Here is a 21,264-nt window from a genome sequence, read left to right as displayed (position 1 = left end):
TATATAAAAGGAAAGTGCTGGGGGAATGAGGAGTGGGGTATTAGCACTTTTGTCTAGAAAAGCAACCAAAAATAGGCTGGAGGACACACGTTGGGACAGTAAAAAGAACCTAGGAGAAATAAATACAAAATTATACAAAAGGAAATTTTTATATGAAGTTTTAATAAGTTCTGGTAAGTATGCACTAGGTATATTCACAGAGGAAATAAATTCTGATGAATTACAGCACTAGTTAATAGGTGTATTTTCCCATAAAAACCACAAGTATATATAATATGTTCCTTAGCAGCTTTGACTAAGAGAAACTTCTTTTATCCGAAACAGGCACTGCTGATCAAGGGATGGTAAATAGGTCCATGCAGACCTGTTCAGGAGGGAGGACTTGGGAGTGTATCCTCCTCAGAGTCACTGTGTATACCTTATCCCAATTAAGTGGATAGAAGGGCTACAGCATGTTTTTATGGTTTTATGGTTTTATTTTTTAAATTTCTTTCAAGTCTAAAGATTAAAATAAATTAGATTCATAAGTTTGCTTAGATTCTAGGAAGCGAAGTATTTTATAGGTTCTCTGGTATGATTTTTCAGCTTTTCAAAACCTTTGTTCATGAGCCTATACAATGTATTTTGAAAATCAATTATAGTACTTTTAAATTTCTTACTGATAACCTACTGTAGTCCCTGCATTCTTGACTGGAATTATAGCAAATAGACAATTTGAGCAAAGAGGGGAAGTTGTTAAGTTTGTATGAACATATGCACTAAATGATTTAATAGTTTTGCAGTGTTGATTTAAATACATTTTCAGGGCCTGGATATAATTCTGTCCCTGTGGGAAGTGTGCAAATGGACTTTAATCATCATTGTACAGTTGAGTGAAATATTAATTTCTTTCCAAGTTAGAGATGAGAAAAGTACTTTGCTGCTTACATTTTTATTTTAATTAGGATATTTCTTCTAAAGAAAGGATTCAATCACATGGTAATTGTGATTATCCAAACATAAGTAGTAAAATATGTGGTGGGTCTCCATCAGCCACAGAAACTGTAGAAAAATTGCTTGGGTAAACAGAGCTTTTTGTTCTTTTCTTACAGATAACTATGCTAAAAATCAACAGCAAAAGAAACACCAAGAGGGGGCCATCCCAGCATTAAGAGATATTCCTATTAGTGAAGTAAACCAAATGTTCTTTCTTGCAACCAAAGAACTTTGTACCAAAAACTGAATTGCATGTAGACATATTAACACTAAGCATTTATTTATTATAAGTTTTTGACATCATAATTCTGACCATAATTTTTGACTGTCTGTCTTATTGAGACATTAAAAACATGTAAATAGATTTTCTCTTATATTAAGTTCAATTAATATTGTCAGTGTTTTCAAATATTAGTTATTAATGGACAGAATAAATAAAATATTGCATTTCCATATAATAGACTTTTTAAAAAACATGTGTCAGTATAATCCAGAAGTTCCTCCAGAGAGGCATTTATATTGTAATTTGCAAAGGGCAATTGTGTCCTTCCTCTTGTTTGTCCTGAGGGGCCCAGAATTTAAACTTTTAGATTTGGGGAAGGGGTGCATTTAAAATTTGTGCCATCAAATTCAAGTCTAAGACACAAATATTTAGTGAGTACTTACTGTTTTTCTAGGCACTGAGTATTTTTCTAGGCACTGGGGTTGTAGTAGTGTTGATAAGATTCTCCCTTAAGGAGCTTGTGTTTTAGAGGCAGGTTGAGAGAGAAAAGCAAATAGACAAAATATTATTTATGATGAGTATTATGCAGAGAATTATAATTAATTAAGATAGTATATGTTCTAGAAGGTAAAGGGATGACTTCTTATTGGGTGGTCAAGGATGGCCTCTCAGAAAGGGGCAGTTGAAGTTGAGATTTGAGTAGCAGAAATGGAACCAATTATATAAAGATTGGTGGGGCAGGGTGAACTTCTGAGTATGAATCAGGGATTGCAAAAACTGTAAGGTCAGAAGGAGCTTGATGTGTTTTGAGAACAGAGAGAAGACCAGCTGTGGGCCTAGAGTGTACTGAGCATGGGGAGTGTGGTCTGAGGCGTGCCTGAATAGACCAACCTGAATCATGAAGGGCTTTCTAGGCCACTGTAGGAAGTGTGGATTTAAGTGTAAGTGTGATGACTTTGAGGCACTTTATGTACCAAGCTATTGGGATCCTTTAGAGAAAGGAGTGACATGGCCTGATTTATGTTTTCAAAAAGTCACTAACAGGTGGATGGAGAATAGATTTGGAGTGGGAGTTGGGAATGGGGCAAGAGTACGGGAGAAAGGAGAACATTAGTCAAGACAGTAAATGATTGCTGCTTAGACCAGAATGGTAGTGGAGTCTGGGAGGAGTGGATAATCTTGCAGCATTTGTTGGAGACACAGCTAAGTGGCTGGGTATGTGGATCTGATTGCGCAGGGTATTCAGGACTGACAAATTGTGATCAAGGGCCATTCCTAGGTTTTTTTGGATTAAGGAACTGGGAAGATAGTCATGCCTTTCATTGAATTGGACAGTATTTGGAGAAGTGTAGTTGACGGGGTAAGAGGATTTAGTATATGAATTAGTTTGAATGCAACTCCTGTATTAATAACTGGATGGGTCTCATGCAAGATTAAGAAGCTTAAATAGGGGCTGGCCCGTTAACTCAGTTGGTTAGAGCATGGTGCTGATAACACCAAGGTCCAGGGTTTGATCCTTGTACCAGCCAGCTGCAAAAAAAAAAAAAAAAAAAGCAGCAGCAGCTTAGATAGAAATAAGGTGTATTTTTCTTTAAACCATATATAACTTAGCAAGAGTATGCTCACAGTTAGCCAGTGGGACCAAATCTAAATTTATTTAGTATTCAAGGTCCTCTAACTTTTCATACCCTAAATCTGGTCTGGCTGGTCTTTTACTTTGGGGTACATACATGTGCATATATTTACACACAGGAATAGAGTCACATGCTTTATGCAAATTTAAAACACCTTCTGCAAAAAAAGAAAAAAGAAGAAAACTAATAATTTTAAGTAGTTGGGAAAACTAGGACTTCCATTTCATTAACCGTGTCCTTGTCCAGTAAGCATGAGATGGGTGATACAAATCTACTGTTCCTGTTACCTAGTTTGTTCCAGTTCCTGTATTATTTTATGGTGAGAACATGTCACCACACTTAAGGAGCAGTTTAAGGGAACAAGCCAACTCCATCAAGTACAGAATGGTAAGTAAATAAATTGTGCTCTGTGTATACAATGAAATTCTACACAGCCATGCAAACAAGAATGAATTACTGCTATGCCTAACAACAGGAATGAATATCATAGACATGATGTTGGGCAAAAAAGAAACAGACATAAAAGAATACATAATGTATAATTCCATTTATATGAAGTTCAAAACCAGGAAAAATCAATCCATGGTAGTAAATGTTAGAATAGTGGTTACCTTTGGAGGAAGGGTATTAACTAGGAGGGAGCATGAAGTAGCCTAATGGTGAGTTGGAAGTACCCTACATCTTGATCTGGGTGGTGATTAGTTGGGTGTAATACGTGTTTTTAAAAAAATTACAGACATATCATTAAGATTTGTGCTCCTGAATAAAAAGGAAAAAAAAATGGTGGCTCCCTCCGAACTTTTTTTTTTTTTTTTTTTTCTTTTGTCTTTTTCCGGGTCCGGCAACGGATCGCAACCCTCAGTGTTGCCCCTGCACTGGACCGGGGACCGGCAACAGGATTGCAACCCTCGGTGATGCTCCTGCGCCTCGCTCAGCCGGTGAGCGGGAACCGGTCTGCATGTGGGATCCGAACCCTCGGGCGGGAGCGCTGCCGCACTTCCCAAGCGGCGCACCATCCAGTGCGCCACTGGGCCGGCCCATCCCTCCGAACTTTGATTCATTGGTCTGGAGTGGGGCTCAGGCAGGGGTAATTTTTTAGTGTCTTCCAGACACTTCTAATATGCAGCAAGGGTTGAGAACGACTACCTTACCTGGTTGGACTTCACTGAGCATATGGTCAGGCAGGGCAGTGGCTGTCCACTTTGGAACAGAAAGCCAGCAATTATCAGAGCAGTCTTCTTTCCACCTTTGTGAGACTCATACTCATATCAGCATATTCTCTTGTCTTCCCCTAGGACCAGTGATGGGCCTAAGAAGGTTCTGAAATGGATCAGAATTGAACCTTAATTAGCTGTAGTACTGCCCTGCACTTTAAACCTCAAATTAACTTTTCATTTTGTTTTCCAGACACGTTGTCCTTAAAGCTCATAAAAGATTATGCCAGTGTTTTCAAACTATAGGCTGCAATTCTTTTGTGAACCACGATAAGTTTTATGCAGTGATTTTTTTTGTTTTGTTTTGGGGTTTTTTTGTCCTTTTTTGAGACCGGTCGCACCGTGCTCAGCCAGTGAGCGCTGTGAGCGCACCGGTCATCCCTATACAGGATCCGAACCCGCGGCAGGAGCACTGCTGCGCTCCCAGCACCGCACTCTCCCGAGTGCGCCACGGGCTCAGCCCTCCAACATTTTTATTTTAATCTCTGGACCCGTTTATACTTATAAAGAATGAGAGCCCCAAAGAATTTTGTCTATGTGGGTTATATTTAGAAATTAAAATAGAAAATTTTTAAATATTTGTTTATAAATAATAAACGCTTTACATTTTTAAAATTAATTTTACTGATCACATTCTTATCACATTATAAGAAACAAATTTTGTTACATAAACATTTAACCCAAATCATTGCTGTAACAATTAGCTGAATCAAAAAAGACAGTGAAGGGCCGGCCCGGTGGTGCACTGCTACAGTGCGCCGCTTAGGAGCGCGGCGGCGCTCCTGCTGAGGGTTCGGATCCCACATACAGACCGGTTCCCGCTCACTGGCTGAGCAAGGTGCGGGCGCAGCACCGAGGGTTGCGATCCCGTTGCCGGACACGAAAAAAGACAAAAAGGAAAAAAAAAAAAAGACAGTGAAATTTAACATAAATATATATTTTATGAAAAATAACTATATTTTCCAAAACAAATTTAGTGAGACTATTAGAATTGTTTTACATTTCTGCAAATCTCTTTAATGTCTGGCTGAATGGAAGACAGCTGGGTTTCATATCTGCTTCTTCATTCAATCTGTTATATTATCACACATCACAAAGCCTCTGGAAAACTCCACTGCATACTCCTGAAAGAATGAGAATGAAAAAGACAAATAATATCTTAGTATTATTATGAAAATTGTTTTGACTTCATAGACCCCCTGAGATAGGGTGTCTGGACCCCAGACTTTGAGAACCACTAGTTAGTGGGTGTCAATTAGATATTGTATGTGTATGTGTGAGGTAAACTAGAGTAGAATAGAGTATATCAGAATGCATTGCATGTGGTAAGGGTAAATACTTTGATTGAACTCCTCTTGTGACTACTTCATACCCTGTCTGTTTGACCTCTTACTCCAGCTACTGATGCCCCGAACAGTTCCATGAAAGCTTTGACCAGATTCATGCAGGTGCCACTTGTAGTGCACTCTGGAAGGAGGGGGGTTAACACCCATAGAACCACCCCAGAGCCCAGCATGGGACAGATGTCAGTGAATAAACACGTCCCCCTTGCATCCCCCAAAGAGACAGTTCTGAGCTCCATTCCATGAGCTTCTTAGAAGGTCTCGTGGAATTGAGCTGCAGTTGCCATGGCAGTGGTGAATTCAGTCACACATGCCTGTGTTGGCTTGTCTGTCTTCTCTGTTTTGCTTCCTCTTGCTACTCACTCCTGCTCCCTACTGTCACTTTCCCAGTAAACTGCCTACTCACAAGCCTTGGTCACAGGCTCTGCTTTTGGGGGATTGCAGCTGAGATGTGTTCATCTTGTAAAAAATGTGCTTCAGTTATAGGGCCATGATATATAATGCATTTCCCTGCTTTGTGTCATAATTTAAGATAAAAGTTTGAAAGACATTGTATTTTGTAATGAGCCCAAATAATGGCATAGAATATTCCAAATAGAAAATGTCAGCAATACAAAAATGTTGCAAGTGTTGATAAAATACCCTACAATGACTAAATTTCAAGGGAGAATTAAAAGTCCAAATATGAAGTCACCTAAATGAAAAGCCAACAGAATTTAAAGCCAAAATTCTGCCCTCCCTAATTTCTTGACCTGCCCTATTTTAGACAAAAGGATCTCAGTCAGAAGCCTGGGTCTTTTCAAGAAGGTGCTGCCTAAGCTGTCATTAGAATGGATTTCATTCTTTAAGCAAAGTGACCCAACCCAAAATTTGTTGTGTCTGCCACTTTTTCAAAAGACTCAGTAGGACACACAATATAATATTAACAGCCCCCATGTTCATAGAACTTAGAAAACTCAAATAAATAACTCCTATAGCAATTATCCCAGAACCCAGTACATTGTACGGTACAGACCCGCCAGCCAATAAACCATAGTGCAGACAATGGGATGTGGGGAAAGGAAGGCAGAGAAAGGAAGAGGAAAGAGAGATTCTTCTTGATTGTCTGGCTAGGATAGAGGTCAGGCTGTGGCAGTTGTCATGGCTCTCACTTAGTCCAACTCAATTCGGTTAACTGTGACACTATTTACTACTTTGGGGTGGGAGGAAACTTATCTCACCTTTTCTAGTCAGGATACTCTGTCATGCTATGATAACAAATAACCCTAAAATTTCAATGGCATAACATGACAGAAGTTTATTTTTCAAAAAACAGTATGGTGAGATAGCCACCAAATGTGAATGGAGCCATGTGGGCAAGGTCAGCAGATGTCTCAACAGTTGCTTGTGTGGACCCATGACCGAAGACCAGATGTTCTCCCTGCCTCCAGGCTGGAGACACAATGGAAACTTCAACTAGGGACCAACAGAGTCACAGAATCAGAAACAGTGCCGTTACAGAGAACAGTTTTAATTCTTGAACAGTGCATTTGTGGATCGAGGTTTATACCTGTTTCACATGACAGAGAGGAAATTATTATCCAATAATTCAGTACCTGCCCCAGGCTATCTCTGCAAATCCAGTTCATCCAAGCTCTGATTGTATAGGGGGTTACAGTCACAGGGGACTGCATGGCTAGGGCAGGAAGAATCAGCCAAAGCCTCACAATGACTCAAATGTCACATTCCAGTCACCATAGCCAGCCGAATAGCTCACTTGTGTTATAAAGCTTGTTTACGAGGCCCAGCCTATTAGAAGCAGCTGTGAGTCAGCCAGCACCACCTGCTGTAGCTTCCCAAGAGGCCCATCTCTCCCTGTGACACTTTGGTTCCTAATGCCACCTCTTGTGACTGTTCTCAGTTAATGTGCCGTGAGTTGGCGTGTTCTGGAGGAAGCTCAATCACCCTCCTCACCACCATTCTGTGAAGAACTTGAGTACCTGACAGGAATTAAAATACAGTGTCCACCTTATTACTGATGGAGCCAGATTTTCAAACATAGCCTAAACCTGAAGCCAAAATTGGGCTTTCTTCCCTAAATCTGGAGCTGGGGCAGCTGTGAGGAGAGCTGGGCCTGTAGACCTAGAAATGTGGCCTGACTAGCCACATGCACAGGATCTTACAAGGGCCGGGTGGATGGCAGACAACTCCTGTGCAGTAACACTTGGCCCCATGTCACCCATCAGATATGTCACACCTCTTTCCAGGGGCATAAAGAGTATGAGGTGGAGAGAATGGCAGAAGCTGCTTCCCCACTACTTCCCCAAGTAGGCAGAAGTGTTTCAGTCACTGAGGCAGAAACATGAGAAGGACGACAGCTTCCTTACACTGGCCTCTTAGGTGGTTTCCTGTTTCCCCTATTTTAAACAATCAGTATGACAAACATCTTTGTGGATAAACTTTGTAAAATTTTGTCCTTGAGCAAGGCTCCTTACATTGGAATTACCACAGGGTCAAATGGCTTGAACATTTTTAAGACACAATATATGACACCAGATGGATCTCCAAAAGGATTCCATCAATTTACACTCTCCCTGTGACTCATCAACATTGGGGATTACCCTGATACGAGGTATGCATTGTTCCTGAATTTCGGAGTAGATAAAATGTCACAGTGTTCCATTTTTCCAAATCTGACTGAATATATTTTTATATCCCACTGCCCATTGTTAACAAGAACTTCAGAATCATTTATTGTGGGGTTCCTTCATCCTCCCTTGTGTTTATGCTAATTTCCATTCAAGAAAATGGGAGAGAGTACTGGTTTTTAATCCATGGTGTTTGCTGTCACTGCCATTGTATCCCTTCCAAGCCCATGTGGACCATCATTCCACCTCCTCCCTTCTGTCCCTCACTGCCACAGCTCACAAGGCTTAGAGCTCAACATCCGCAGGCACCCAGCTCACCACATTTACTTAAGCCCCCCACCCTGGGTGCTGTACATCTATTCTGTTGGACCTTCATCCCTCTGTCCCAGTCTCAGGATCCCCAGGCAACACTGCTGAGGTTTGGCACCCACCCTGTGGCAGAGGCTTCTGGCATCTCAGTGTTCCTTCTCCCCATCTTCCATTGAACTAGTTCCCTGTTTTTAACTAGGTACGTGGTGGCCCAGAACAGAGCCCTACTCCCTTGCAGCAGGGCAATGCGACCTCCATTTCCTCTGGGCATGCACGGATGGAGGGGTAAGAAATGCATGGAGCTTCTGTAGTGTTTTTAAAAGATGGAGCATTCCCTTCATCAGCCCTCTTCATTCCCACTGCCTGGCACATGGATTTAAGGAAGAATTCCAGATGTCCCCTTGAACTGGAATGTCCCAAGGAATAGAAGCCACACAGCAGCAGAGAAAAAGAAAGAGCCCGAATCCTGACATTGTTACCAGCCCTGGCTGGCCTGCTTCTGGACATGGACATGACAGAGAAATTTGCTTCTATCTTGTTTCAGCCACTGTTATTTTGAAATGTTCAATCACAGCCAAACCTAAGCTTAAGTAATACAGTTCCCTTCAGTGTTCCAGGCACAAAGACTTCTAATTGCCAGAAGGGGCTTATATGTCTATTCTCAATCTTTGAAGTGGCCAAGAACCACCTGGGGAACTGTTCAACTGCAAGTTCTCAGCTCTAGTAAGTCCAGAAGGCCCTTGTATAGTCTGTTTCTGTTGCTTATAACAAAAATACTCGAAACTTGGTGATTTATAAAGAAAACGGGGCTTATATGTCTATTCTCAATCTTTGAAGTGGCCAAGAACCACCTGGGGAACTGTTCAAATGCAAGTTCTCAGCTCTAGTAAGTCCAGAAGGCCCTTGTATTAGTCTGTTTCTGTTGCTTATAACAAAAATACTTGAAACTTGGTGATTTATAAAGAAAACGAAATTTATTGCTTATGGTTTCTGAGGCTGGAAGTCCAAGGTACATCTGGAGGTGTGACAGTGACCCAGGGGCTCACATTGCAAGATGGTGGAAGCAGAGAGAGAAGAGAGAGAAAAAGACAGACTCTCCTCTCTTTTAAAGCCCTCAGAACCACGCCCCTGACCACCACTATTAATCCATTCACTATTGCATGGTCCTACAATCTAATCACCTCTTCAAGACACCACCTTTCAATTACCATAATAGGATTTCCCACCCTCTTAGCAGTCACAGTGGTGACCAAGTTTCTAATACATAAACCTTAGGGGACACGATTCAAGCTTCGGTGAGTTTTGGGGGGACATAATCCAGTACGGCCCTGTAATCTACATTTTTAACAAGCATCTATGGAGAGATTTATAGGGATAGACTGGATCATGTGTTGAAGACCTACTGGTCTTCAAAACCAAAAGCCTGGTAGAGATAGTCTTTAAGCTACAAATTCTCCTCTATCTGCACAAAAAGTTCTGTTTACTGTCCTCCCACCACCCCACCTCCCCCAAAACATGCACATGCACATGTACACATGCACACATGAACATGTATACGCACGCAATGCTGCTCCCCACCCCCTCCCCCAAAGAGGAGACCTCCACCCCGTGGTCTGTCCTTCCTGGGGTGGGAAAGGATTTAGGGCCCAACTGGATAATCCAGAATAATTTCCCCATGTCAAGATCCTTAATTTAATCACCATATTTCTTCTTTGGCAAATCAATAGCAGCAAGAAATGAGCAAGATGCCAGAAAGTGGCTCAATAATCACCACTCGTTCCACTTTTGCTAATAAAGGGATGGTGTGTAGTTTTAATTTGCAAATTTGTATACTAATAAGGTTCAATATTTTTATTCAAATAATGAATAAATATGCGTTTAAATGGCCAACTTCTGAGGATTTAAGTAAAAAGAGCATGCGCTTTGGCATTTTATTCAAATAATGAATAAATATGCGTTTAAATGGCCAACTTCTGAGGATTTAAGTAAAATGACGCTTTGGCGTCATTCAGACCTGAGTCTCAAGTCCTGACTCTGCTCCTTCCTGCAAGTATGACCTTGGGCAGGTTACTTTGCCTCTCTGAGCCTCAGTTTCTTCATCTGTAAAACAACACCCCCTTTATAGGCTATAGGGAAATATGAAGTATATAAAATGCTTAAAACCATGCCTGAGGGCCGAGCCCGTGGTGCACTCGGGAGAAGTGAAGAAGGAAACAAGCAAGTGAGGAAGAAGGGAAGGGAAAGCAGAGCGAGGGGAGAGAGGATGTCTGACTGTCTTTCCCTCATCATTTTTATTTCTATCATCCTGTGATACTCATAAATGCACTCAAGTTTCTTTATTTATGTGTATAGGTCTCTGTAATTGCTCTCAGTGCTATAACTCTAACCAGCCTCTTGTCTAAACACCTCCAAGAGAGGAGACTTGAAAGGGCTTCTTACACAGGGCTGGGGCCCACTACCTGCCGCTCTGGCTTCCTTTCAGATCATCAGAAGTCTCTACTCCCTCCCACTTCAGTGGCTATGCCTGCTGTTTCTTCTGCCTGGAACACCCTTCCTCCTCCACCATGCCTTCCCCTCTCCCTTCAGCCCTTGATTCCTTCAGGGTAGCTTTTTCTGTTTCCCCAGAGTGAGGAAGATCCCCTTCTCTGTGGCAGCTCTCACAGGTGTCATTTCACATTTACCCATTTGTACAAGGCACACCAAGCCAGGAATCCTGTCTATTTTGTCACCTTATCCCTAAGGCCTGACTCAGTACCTGATATACAGGAGAACACTCAATAAATACCCGTCGAATGAAGGAGTAACCCAAATGGACAGGTCGGCATGGAGGGGAGTAAAGAGCATTCAAGGACCCTCCACCCAGAGCTCTGCACTGCTGTGCCTGACTCTAAAAGATGGATGGACGGACAGATGGACAGAGGTCTTGACATTATTTGGCTGCCTTATCTATGAAGTTTGAAATGTAAACTGCTCTTCCACTCCTTTGCAGAAGAGCCTTGCGAAGAATCTGAGAGAAAAGAAACCACATTGCTCATGCTAAGTCAACGAGGGAAAATGGAATGGATTTTGTACCATACCTGCAAAATTAACCTTCCAAATGGGGCTGCTGAGCTGCCAGGACAGGCAAGAAAGTGAATGGATTTCCAGAAAGGTCCCTCCCACCCCCACAAAGTTGAGCAGTTCAGAGTTTCCAGTGATGGCCAGTGGGGTGAGTGGGACCTCTGTACAGCTCCGTATGTGCAGGGAATGCCCCTCCCTCTCTCCCCCTGCCCACCACCTGCTTCCCAATAGCCCCTGCTTGTCTGGACTAACTTACTCACAGGGGCCCTTTCTGGCTCTGCCCCTCTCCTGAGAGCATGCAAGATTACAAGTCTGAGCTTTGAATCAAAGCAGATCTGGACACCAGTTCTCAAGTTCTCACTTCACCTCCTCCTTGGTGAGTGAGGCCTTGGGAGGGTTCACCCCTAAGCCTCTGTTTTCTCACCTGTTAGATGGGGATACCTACCTTGATTATCCTGGAGGTTGCATCAGATGGAGTAGGTGAAACCTCTAGAATCGGCTGCTCCCTGAACATTTTTTGGTTCCCACCCAGCACCCCAGCTGTGCTTCCATCCCAATCCAAGCGTACTCTGTGACACACACTGGTCCAGTCATACTTGGTCACTTTATTGTACCTATCTTCACAGGGATTTGTCTGACTCATCTTGGGTCCCCAGTGCCTAGCACGAGGTAGCTAAGTACACATTTGTTGAATGAAGAAGAAAAAATTCAGAGGTTCCTATCTGGAATCATCAGAAGTGTTACAATTAAATTGTTTGGAAGGTGCAATAAGAGGGGTGTAAACTTGTTTTCACATTTTAAGGAGTCAAATCATTTAAGGACCTAGATATTGAGAAATATCAATGTGAAGATCCTATAACAACCTTGAATTACTAGAAGGTCATCATTATTTACTTTCAAATTTCTGTGAGTCTTTTAAGATTTTTTTCTGAAGTTACTAAAGTTTGTGAAACTAGTACAATAGTTACTTCAGACCAAATTCCCCATCATCTTCTAACATGACAATTAAATTTGATACGCGTGGAAGATAGATGAACCGCTACAGGATGAAAAGGCAATTAGAAATAATGGCCTCTGGCCACAAAGGCATACAAATTAAAGGACTGCCAACCAGGGACAGAGATTCTATCCGTGATGAATCTGGCATTTCACTTGACTACTGATCTAGTACAATTATGGGAAAACTAGCCAAGATGACCTGAGTGAAGACAGACTGGGCCATTTGTCTCTTAAGTGAAATTTCCAGGCACCCAACCTCAGGCTTTGCTTTTCCATCACCGCCGAGTGGCAGTATGGCAGAGAGAGATGACCTTTACTTAACCTTGAGAATAAGTCTACACCTTCCGGGCCAAAGTAAGGAATGTATGTCAATGCCTATTGATAATCATTTGCAGGAGTTATTGAATGTTTAGTCTAAGTCAATGATATCTTTGCCTTTTTGAACTTTATTTTACAAAATAATTATCTTCCATCCTGGACATTAAAGAGGACCACACACCAGGGGCAGACACATGACAAATTTAAAAGGTAACTTTTATCTTTTTTGTTTTCATTTGGGTTTTTTTTTTTTAACTCAAACATTCATCTGAATGAATATAGAGAAATAACTAAGTTTAATCTGCCCCCTTCTTGCTGGATGACAATCTACTTTCATTCCTTTAGGTATTTAGAAAATGTTTATTGCTGTCAGCAACCCAAAGATAAGTGATTCCAAAAACAAGTCCTAAATCAAGCACTGCTTCTAGACTTAACTCCTTCCCTCCCAAACATACCTGTGTAAGGATTTGTTCAAAGATCTGAAGTAAACGAAATCAGATCAGATATCCAATCCTTCAAAGAAAATGGTTTCAGTGAAGTTAAGTCCCCAAACTTGCCCGCATTTTCACCTCTTCATCTCATCCTTATCTGGAGCTTCTTGTCACCAATAAGATTAGTGGTAGTGCGTTGGATAAATCAGATTTTTCGTGTTGTATTAATCATGACAATGTCACGAGCCAAATACCATACGTGATTGAAAGGCACTGATGACACCCATCAACCACACATTCAATAGACTATTTCAGAAATACCCTTGATTAAAAGTATGTAAGAATTTGGCTAAGGTTGTCTCATGATTGTAGAATTCTTTTTTTTTTTTTTCCTTTTTTGTCTTTTTTACTGACTGGTAATGGGATCGCAACCCTTGGTGTTGCGCCCGCACCACGCTCAGCCAGTGAGCGGGAACCGGTCTCCACATGGGATCTGAACCCTCAGCGGGAGCGCCACCGCGCTCCCAAGCGACGCACTTTCCAGTGTGCCACCGGGCCGGCCCTGATTGTAGAATTCTTAATCTACAAAAGTAATGAAGGTGGAATGGTATTTGATGACTGATTTTTAAAAATATTTCATTGCTGGTTTTTAATAATTATCTCTTATTTTATTTAAAAAAATTTTTGGCAGCTGGCTGGTATGGGGATCCAAACCCTTGACCTTGGTGTTATAATACCGTGTTCTAACCAACTGAACTAACTGGCCAGCCTAGTAACTATCACTTATTTTAAAAGTAATATGTATTCATTGTAGAGAATTTTTAAACTATAGCAAATAAAAAAAATTTAAATTGCCCATAATTTATCATAAAAAAATGATCACTCTTAATAGCCTTCTTTCTATAAGTCCTTCTAAGTGTGTTGGTGTTTGTGTATGTGTATTTTTTTGAAAAGTGGGATTGCACATAAAATATAATTTTGTGTACCACATTTTTCAAATAACATTATATTGTGAGCATTTAGCAACTGCATAATATCGCATTATATGAATGCACCATAATTTATTTCACAAAGTCCCTATTATTAGACTTTTAGGATGGTTCTAAGTTTTTATTTTTATAAATGTCATAATAACAAATATTCCTGTACAAAAATCTTTGTCTTTATCTCTGATCACATCCTTAGAAAAAATTTTTGGAGGGTAAGATATAGAATTCCTAAAAGCTTTTATTACCTATTGCTAAGTTGACTATCACTTGTCAACATTAACAAAAGATGATTTAGGCAGGTTTAAAATTTATCAAATATTGTTATCAAATATCAAATATTCATAACCTATTTATTTATTTAATATGCACTTTATGCCTTAATTAGTCAAGAAAGTAATAGTGGATAGTAATAATCCAATGATTACTTTCAGAATAATGACATAAGTTCAGAGAAATTACAAAATATGATTTGCATAGCTGAAATGCCACGGTTTCTTAGGAACTTACTTAGACTTATTTAATAAGCAAACTTGTATTAAAAGCTTCCTGGCAGGCCCCAGGAGGCAGAAATCACTTATTTGGATGACATGACTTAAACTTTCAAGATCATTTAGAAAATTCCCTGTACATACAAAGTAATTCTCTCGCAAGAATAAAAATGGTTATAGGGATGGTTCAAATTTTAAACCTGCCTAAATCATCTTTCGAAAATGTTTTGTAGCAACTTTCTGTAATACATAAGACCTTCAGTGATGATGAAAGCGGCTTAGCAAACTCTTCTCTGTCAAGGTGGCAGAATGCAAAGAGAAGAAATACTGTATAGACTGATTATAGACATTGGAAGTTATTAAAGACTTATACACCATCCTGTTAAATGGGTCTCTATTACAGCTTCCCACCACATCTTTAAAAAAAGAACACAGAAACCACAATTCTAAAAGTATGTGCTTTTCGTTTTGGAGATTTACAAGATACTTTCAAAATCTGTGGAGCCTTAGCATCATTGTCCAGGGCACTCATTACCACTCAGCTGTTGCAGTGCACAAACACCAAATGACAGAAAGCCAGATCAATCAATTTTTCTATGGTCCAGACCTTGCTGTTTATTTCTCAGAAAAATTATGAATTTGAATTCCCTTTTCCATTTTTTGGCTTTTATTTATTTATTTGTTTGTTTGTTTGTTTATTTTAGGTTGCACAATGTCGTATCTTTGAGGAAATCGTTCTTTAAATGACATTTCCTCTTGGCAACATCTTGTCTCAATCACTAAGTGTCCAAGGCACAACAGTTTCTTCAAAAGTGTTTGCATGCTAGACCCTTATAAGAAAGATGTTCTGAAAGTCCTGTCTTGGACTTGGGCTTTAGTTGAGATACTGCTGTGAAAGTTTTCAGAATTAATATGGAGTCACTTGTGCTAAAACCCCTGACAATAGAGCTGGGGAAAGGCCATGAAGAGGAAAGTTCTCACACAGGTATGCCTGGTAACAAGGACTATCACAAAGGACTCTGCAAAACCACAGCCTTGCACAGAGGCCATCACAACCTTTTGCAAAAAAAACTTCTGCAAGGACATCTGCCCAGCAACTGCCTGTCCAACCTTGGACTGGAGTCACCCTTGTTATTGATCCATATAGCCAGGGATCATTATCCCAAAGCAATTATGTAATCCTCCATTTTTCCTTTAAAACTTTTGTTTTCCTTTACCTCCCTAAATAAGCACATCATTTACTATGGCACACATATTCCTATTGCAATGTTCTTCTCCCGATTAAATTCATTATTCTTTTAGAGGGCTTCTTTCTGTGATTTAGGTTGGCACTGCTATCACAGGGTCCTTCTGGATCTCACAAGTGAGCCCTCCTCTGACAGAATCAGAATGGGGCTTCCCTTTGCTTTGTTACCAAAAGCAACAGGAAGGAAGTGGGATGCCACATGCATCCACACTGAGTTCACCCCAAATCTGGGTGCCTTTTACTGCACATGAACAATTCCTTCTGGAATCTCCTTGGAAACTTACCCCCAAGCTCTGCTGCTGACAGCTCCTCCCCTCCTAGTTGGCCTCTCTTGACCTCACCCACTGCTGTTCAACCCCCGTTGCCCCATAACAGCAGAGGGAGCCTTTAAACATAAACCAAACCACATCACTCCTTGCTTGAAGCACTTGAGTCTCTCCTTGTTGTCCAGCACACATCACAGGATTGAACCTCCGCCTACCTTCCCACCCTCCACCCCTCTCCCATCGTTCTTTCTGCTCCACCCTGGCTTCCTCATGTTTATGCCCTCTAGGTTCTTGCTCATATCAGGGCCTTTGCACAGCTGGAATGTTCCTTCCCCAGCTCTTTGCCTGTCTGGCTCCTCCTCATCCTGCAGGCCTCATCAAATGCCACACTCCTCACACAGGTTTTCCCCTGTTATTCTTCATTATGTTTTTCATGGCACAAATCACAATTTGTAGTTTGGAACAGTGCTTCTCAATGTCTCTGGGGGTGTAGTTTGAATTCTTCTAAATCTTAATCCATTGCAGATCTATATTTTTGTAAAATATAATAAAAATGAATTACCAGAAAAATGAAATTTTAAAAAAACCTACAGTAGAAGCCTATTTTATTTTTACTAAACTCAACAAACATAAAACGTCTCTTGCTATAGAAGTTTCTAAACACTTCTCTCAACTTCTGGCAACCTCATCTCAGTCTGGTAACATACAGGTTGTGTCCCACTCCCAGCCCACAGACCCACGGTGAGAGTTATTGGTTTGTTCACTGCTGTCCTGACTAGACTATAAGCTCCGTGGATAAGGGACCTCATCCGTCCTATTCACCACTATGTCCCGAAGGCTTAGAATGGTACCTGGCACATAGCAGGTGTTTAATACATTCTTAGTAAATGACTTGAATGGTTGAATGAACAAGCAGTCACTGATAAAGTAGGGTCTGTGGAAAAGAGGGGTCTGGAGGCAGTTAGGCTGGGTTGGTTACTGTTGGCCAAGTGGCAGAGTACAGGCTGTGAAGTCTGCAAGCATCATGGGGACCAACAGGGGTACAAGGATGACATGGTGGCACCCAGGCTGCCCCTGCCCATGGCAGTCAGGAGAAGCTCCGGGCAGGGGCCATTGCCAGCACAGAAGATATGCACTATCTCAGAACAGCTAAGCATGGCCTGGCCCCTGCTCTGCCTGGTGGCCCTTCTGATCTATGACCAGATTCCCTATGAGGACCCTGAGTGGGAATTCCATCAAGGTCCATTGACATGACCTGGGGGGGACAGCAGGGCTACCTGAGGGGAATTGAGAGAGACTGAGGAAACAGGGTTAGGTAGGGCCGGCCCTCTGCTAGTGAGTGGGTACGCCAGCAACATGCAGCCTGGACACAAGGTTGCAGAGGGAGGCTAGCAGGGACTCATGCCTGAAACAGAGATAGAATCTGCAGGAGCGGAGCAGCAGGGGGCAGATTGGCGGCCACTGAGTCAAGCCTGCTGGGCTTCTGAAGGTTTGGGACGCCTGACTTCAAGAGAGAGCAGGATCAGACAGAAACCCATGATGTAGATAAGGAAATGGAACTTCTCTGGACTTCTCAGCCAGGCCAGGAGAAATGTTGTGGGCAAAACACTTGGGACAGAGAGAGATGAGTGAGGGGAGGGGGACTGGACAGGGGGCTGGACTGGGGCCTCCAGGACTGGATGAGGAGGTGATGGCAAGGTCAGACAGGAAGCCTGAGCAGTGGGGACTCTTTGGGCGCTCTCTCAGGGTGTAGGCGTGTAGGGCAGTACCAGGAGGCAGCTGCTGAATGAAAGTACAGCAGAAAGGAGGGATGAGAAGAGTGGAGCCAGAGATGTGGGGATGCAGGATGGGAATTCTGTGAGGCTGGGACTGGCCCAGCTACCAGCTGAGGGGAGCTGTCTGGTCCAACGTGCAAGTCAGATAGCATGACATCCTTGGGAGATGGCGTCAAAATTCACTATTAATAAGGGGCCTCAGGAAAGGGAGACTCAGCCAGAAAAATCTATCCTTTACAATCTCTAGGGAGGGTGTCATGTGCTGTGCCCACTATTTTTATTTTTGCAGTCAGATAGCATGACATCCTTGGGAGATGGCGTCAAAATTCACTATTAATAAGGGGCCTCATGAAAGGGAGACTCAGCCAGAAAAATCTATCCTTTACAATCTCTAGGGAGGGTGTCATGTGCTGTGCCCACTATTTTTATTTTTGCTTTTTTTCTATTTTACTATCACAGTTAGCAGGAAGATGTGTCAAATTAAAAGGCCTATATTTAGGTTGGCCTATGAGAACATGCCATTTGTGTAGGTCAAAATGGTCAGATATCAGTAGTTTCATGTGGTTCCCCCTAATGGATTTGGGTCCAGGAGAGAAGGCAGTGGGAGCCACCGTCTTCCTCAGCCAGTTATGGGTGTAGAGGGGAGCCATCCCCTAGAGATCAGAAGGGTGATGGCAGTTAAGAGAGACAAAGCTGGCTGCATCTCCTGGAGCAGAGGGAAAGAGGGATGGCCACGGGGGAGCTGGCTGGGAACAGCGAACAGGAGACAGGTCTTCCCTGGAGGAGGACGGCCCTGGGACTGGCTCCCAGGACAGTCTGTTTCCTGGGCCAGGTCCTTCCGGGCGATGTCTCAAGATATGCTTGTTCAGTACCCAGGAGAGTCATCAAGTCTGAAGACCTCGGTTATCAAGCTGGCCCATGAAACTGGACCGTAAAGGCAGCCAGGCCAACTTAGGCACCCATGCTTTGTCTGTAATGTATGAAATGTAAGTCTGTGTCAGTTTTAGCCCAGGGTTTTAATCGGACTAGTGAGTCATTTTTATCCTACAGAACCTCTGCTTTTGAATGTGTGGCCACGCCCTCCTGATGTCTTGGGGCACCCCAACACCAAACATCCACCCCCCCACCCCCGCTCTGATGAGGATGCCAGCACATCCCAGCTAGAATCAACTACACTCAGCTCTGCAGAAGAAGAAATGCCAGAGGTCATTGCCCCAGAACGGCCCATGGCAGCAGACACCTGTCTGACCCTCGGCTGCTGCTCTACCTGCTGGGGTCTGCTGCCACAAGGGCCAAGTGAGAAGGGACCAGCTTTCCAAGGGCTATGGCAGTAGGGACAGCACCTCGGTCCCATTCCCATGCCAGTAGGCACTTGCCAGTGCCTGCTGTGGGGAGAAGCTGTCACTTCAAACCCCCTCTCTGGCTTCAGGACTCCTCTTTTCTTCCCTGCTGATGTCAGGACAGTGTGTGGCAGTGGAGAGAGAACAGTGATGTACAGGTTACTTGGGCAAATCCTCTTCACATGTAAACATCTTCATGTTCCACCTTTTGGGTCCTTCCTCAGGATAATACTTGACTGTGGGGCCCCTGCTTCTCCGTCGGCATCCTCTGGCAGGGCCACCTCTCCTGAATGTCACCAACAGAGCCTCAGGGACCGGATGCTGACTCCTGAGTTTCCCCTATGAGAGTCAAGTGAGTTATCAATTGCTTGCTCTTTTGTCAAATAGGGATAATAATGGTAATTCTATCATAGGATTATTGCGAGGATGAAATGAGCAAAATACTTAGACCAGCATCTGGTGCATGGTGAGGACTCAATAAGTGCTATGTTACACAATTATATAACTGTTACTGTTGTTGTTGTGTTGAAAAGACACAAGAGTCTCTCATATAACCCAGGGCAGGAAGGCAGCTGGGTAGGAGAAATGCAAAGGAACCCAGAACTAGTGGCTGCTCATCTCTCTTCCTCCAACCACATCGCTTGCATTTCCTGTCTCTCTGCAGATCAACTTTTTCTACGCCGCAATCCATACGGCCAAGCCTACCTATCCAGCCCCAGCTGGATTAAAGCTCATGAATTATCAGCCATCTTTCCAGGTTGACTTCCCCGGCGAACTGGGAGAAAGTCCCCCCAAAAGAGAGAAATAATTGGGCATACACCGTAAAAGATGTCAAAGATGTCTGCGAAAGCACAAATGAGAGCGTGAATAGGAATTCTTCACAAGCTGATGGCAAAACGACGGTTGAATTTCTGTCCTTTCTGGAGAAACTGCAAAAGCAAAAATCTGTTGTGAGCTTGGATATCACTGCTAATATAATTAAATTGCGGTATTTCTTCGACTAATACAAAACAATGTTTGCTTTTATTTGGACATGAATTTGCAAGAGATTGTGTTCTAAATAACAACCAGGTCACACCTTGATAAAGAAAAAAACACAGCCCTAATTCCTGGGGCCTTGACTATTTAGAAGCTATTTTGAAATTTATGTTACTTTTACTATACCCGAAGTTATCTTTTTGTTACATTTTAAATGTTTTGTTGACTATATGAGACAAAGACAAAAAGATCACTGTAGCAGCTTTTCAAGGTGACGTGCTTGGCAAAGGTCAAGCCAAAGTTCTGAGAAGTGGGCCGAGCCCGGGGCGCACTCGGGAGAGTGTGGTGCTGGGAGCGCAGCAGCGCTCCCGCTGCGGGTTCGGATCCTATATAGGGATGACCGGTGCGCTCACATCGCTCAGTGAGTGCAGTGCGGCCGGTCTCAAAAAGGACAAAAAAACAAAAGCAAAGTTCTGAGAAGTACTTTGTACGATTAAAACATCTGACAAAGGAAGCAACAACTGGGATGAGCTATTAATGGGAATGCCCTGGTGTGCAGAAAAATGACTGTGCTCATTTTCATGGTCTTTTTTTTTAAGAGCTGGCAGAGAGTGAGAAGAAGAAGAAAAGGTAATGATTTGGCATTTCATTTAAACAAGGGAACAGGAGCTGCTTGTTTCTATTTAGGATTCAACAATTAAAAGAAGAATATTCATGGAGCAGTTAATGTTGGGGCAGAATGCTTTTCTTTGGCAAAAGTCAAATAAACAAGCAGTTAATCGTAGATCCTGTTTCCAACTCTCTCGTTGAACGTAGACCACTCTTGGAAAAGAACATAAGGCTTCATGTTTAAGAATAACAGGATTGAGGGCCGGCCCGGTGGCGCACTGGATAGTGCGCCGCTTGGGAAGCGCGGCGGCGCTCCCGTCCGAGGGTTCGGATCCCACATACGGACCAGCTCCCGCTCACTGGCTGAGCGGGGCGCGGGAGCAGCACCGAGGCTTGCAATCCCGTTGCCGGTCCCCGGTCCGGTACGGGGGCAACACTGA

General features: G+C 42.7%; 1 protein-coding gene across 3 annotated transcripts in view; it reads left to right on the top strand.

Annotated features, from left to right (window-relative positions):
• The window catches only part of PIGP (phosphatidylinositol glycan anchor biosynthesis, class P), an 8,527-nt gene extending 7,094 nt beyond the window's left edge, over positions 1–1,433 (top strand). For all 3 annotated transcript variants that reach the window (XM_008590043.1, XM_008590041.1, XM_008590042.1), the window contains exon 5: positions 1,092–1,433. In XM_008590043.1, coding sequence (XP_008588265.1) covers positions 1,092–1,222 — 131 coding nt within the window. In that variant the 3' untranslated portion in view covers positions 1,223–1,433. The remainder of the gene's footprint in view (positions 1–1,091) is intronic.
• The last annotated feature ends 19,831 nt before the right edge of the window (positions 1,434–21,264 follow it).

The sequence above is a fragment of the Galeopterus variegatus genome, unplaced genomic scaffold (assembly GCF_000696425.1).
Source record: "Galeopterus variegatus unplaced genomic scaffold, G_variegatus-3.0.2 Scaffold5820, whole genome shotgun sequence".
Lineage (NCBI taxonomy): Eukaryota > Metazoa > Chordata > Mammalia > Dermoptera > Cynocephalidae > Galeopterus > Galeopterus variegatus.
This window is presented reverse-complemented; position numbering and strand designations above follow the sequence as displayed.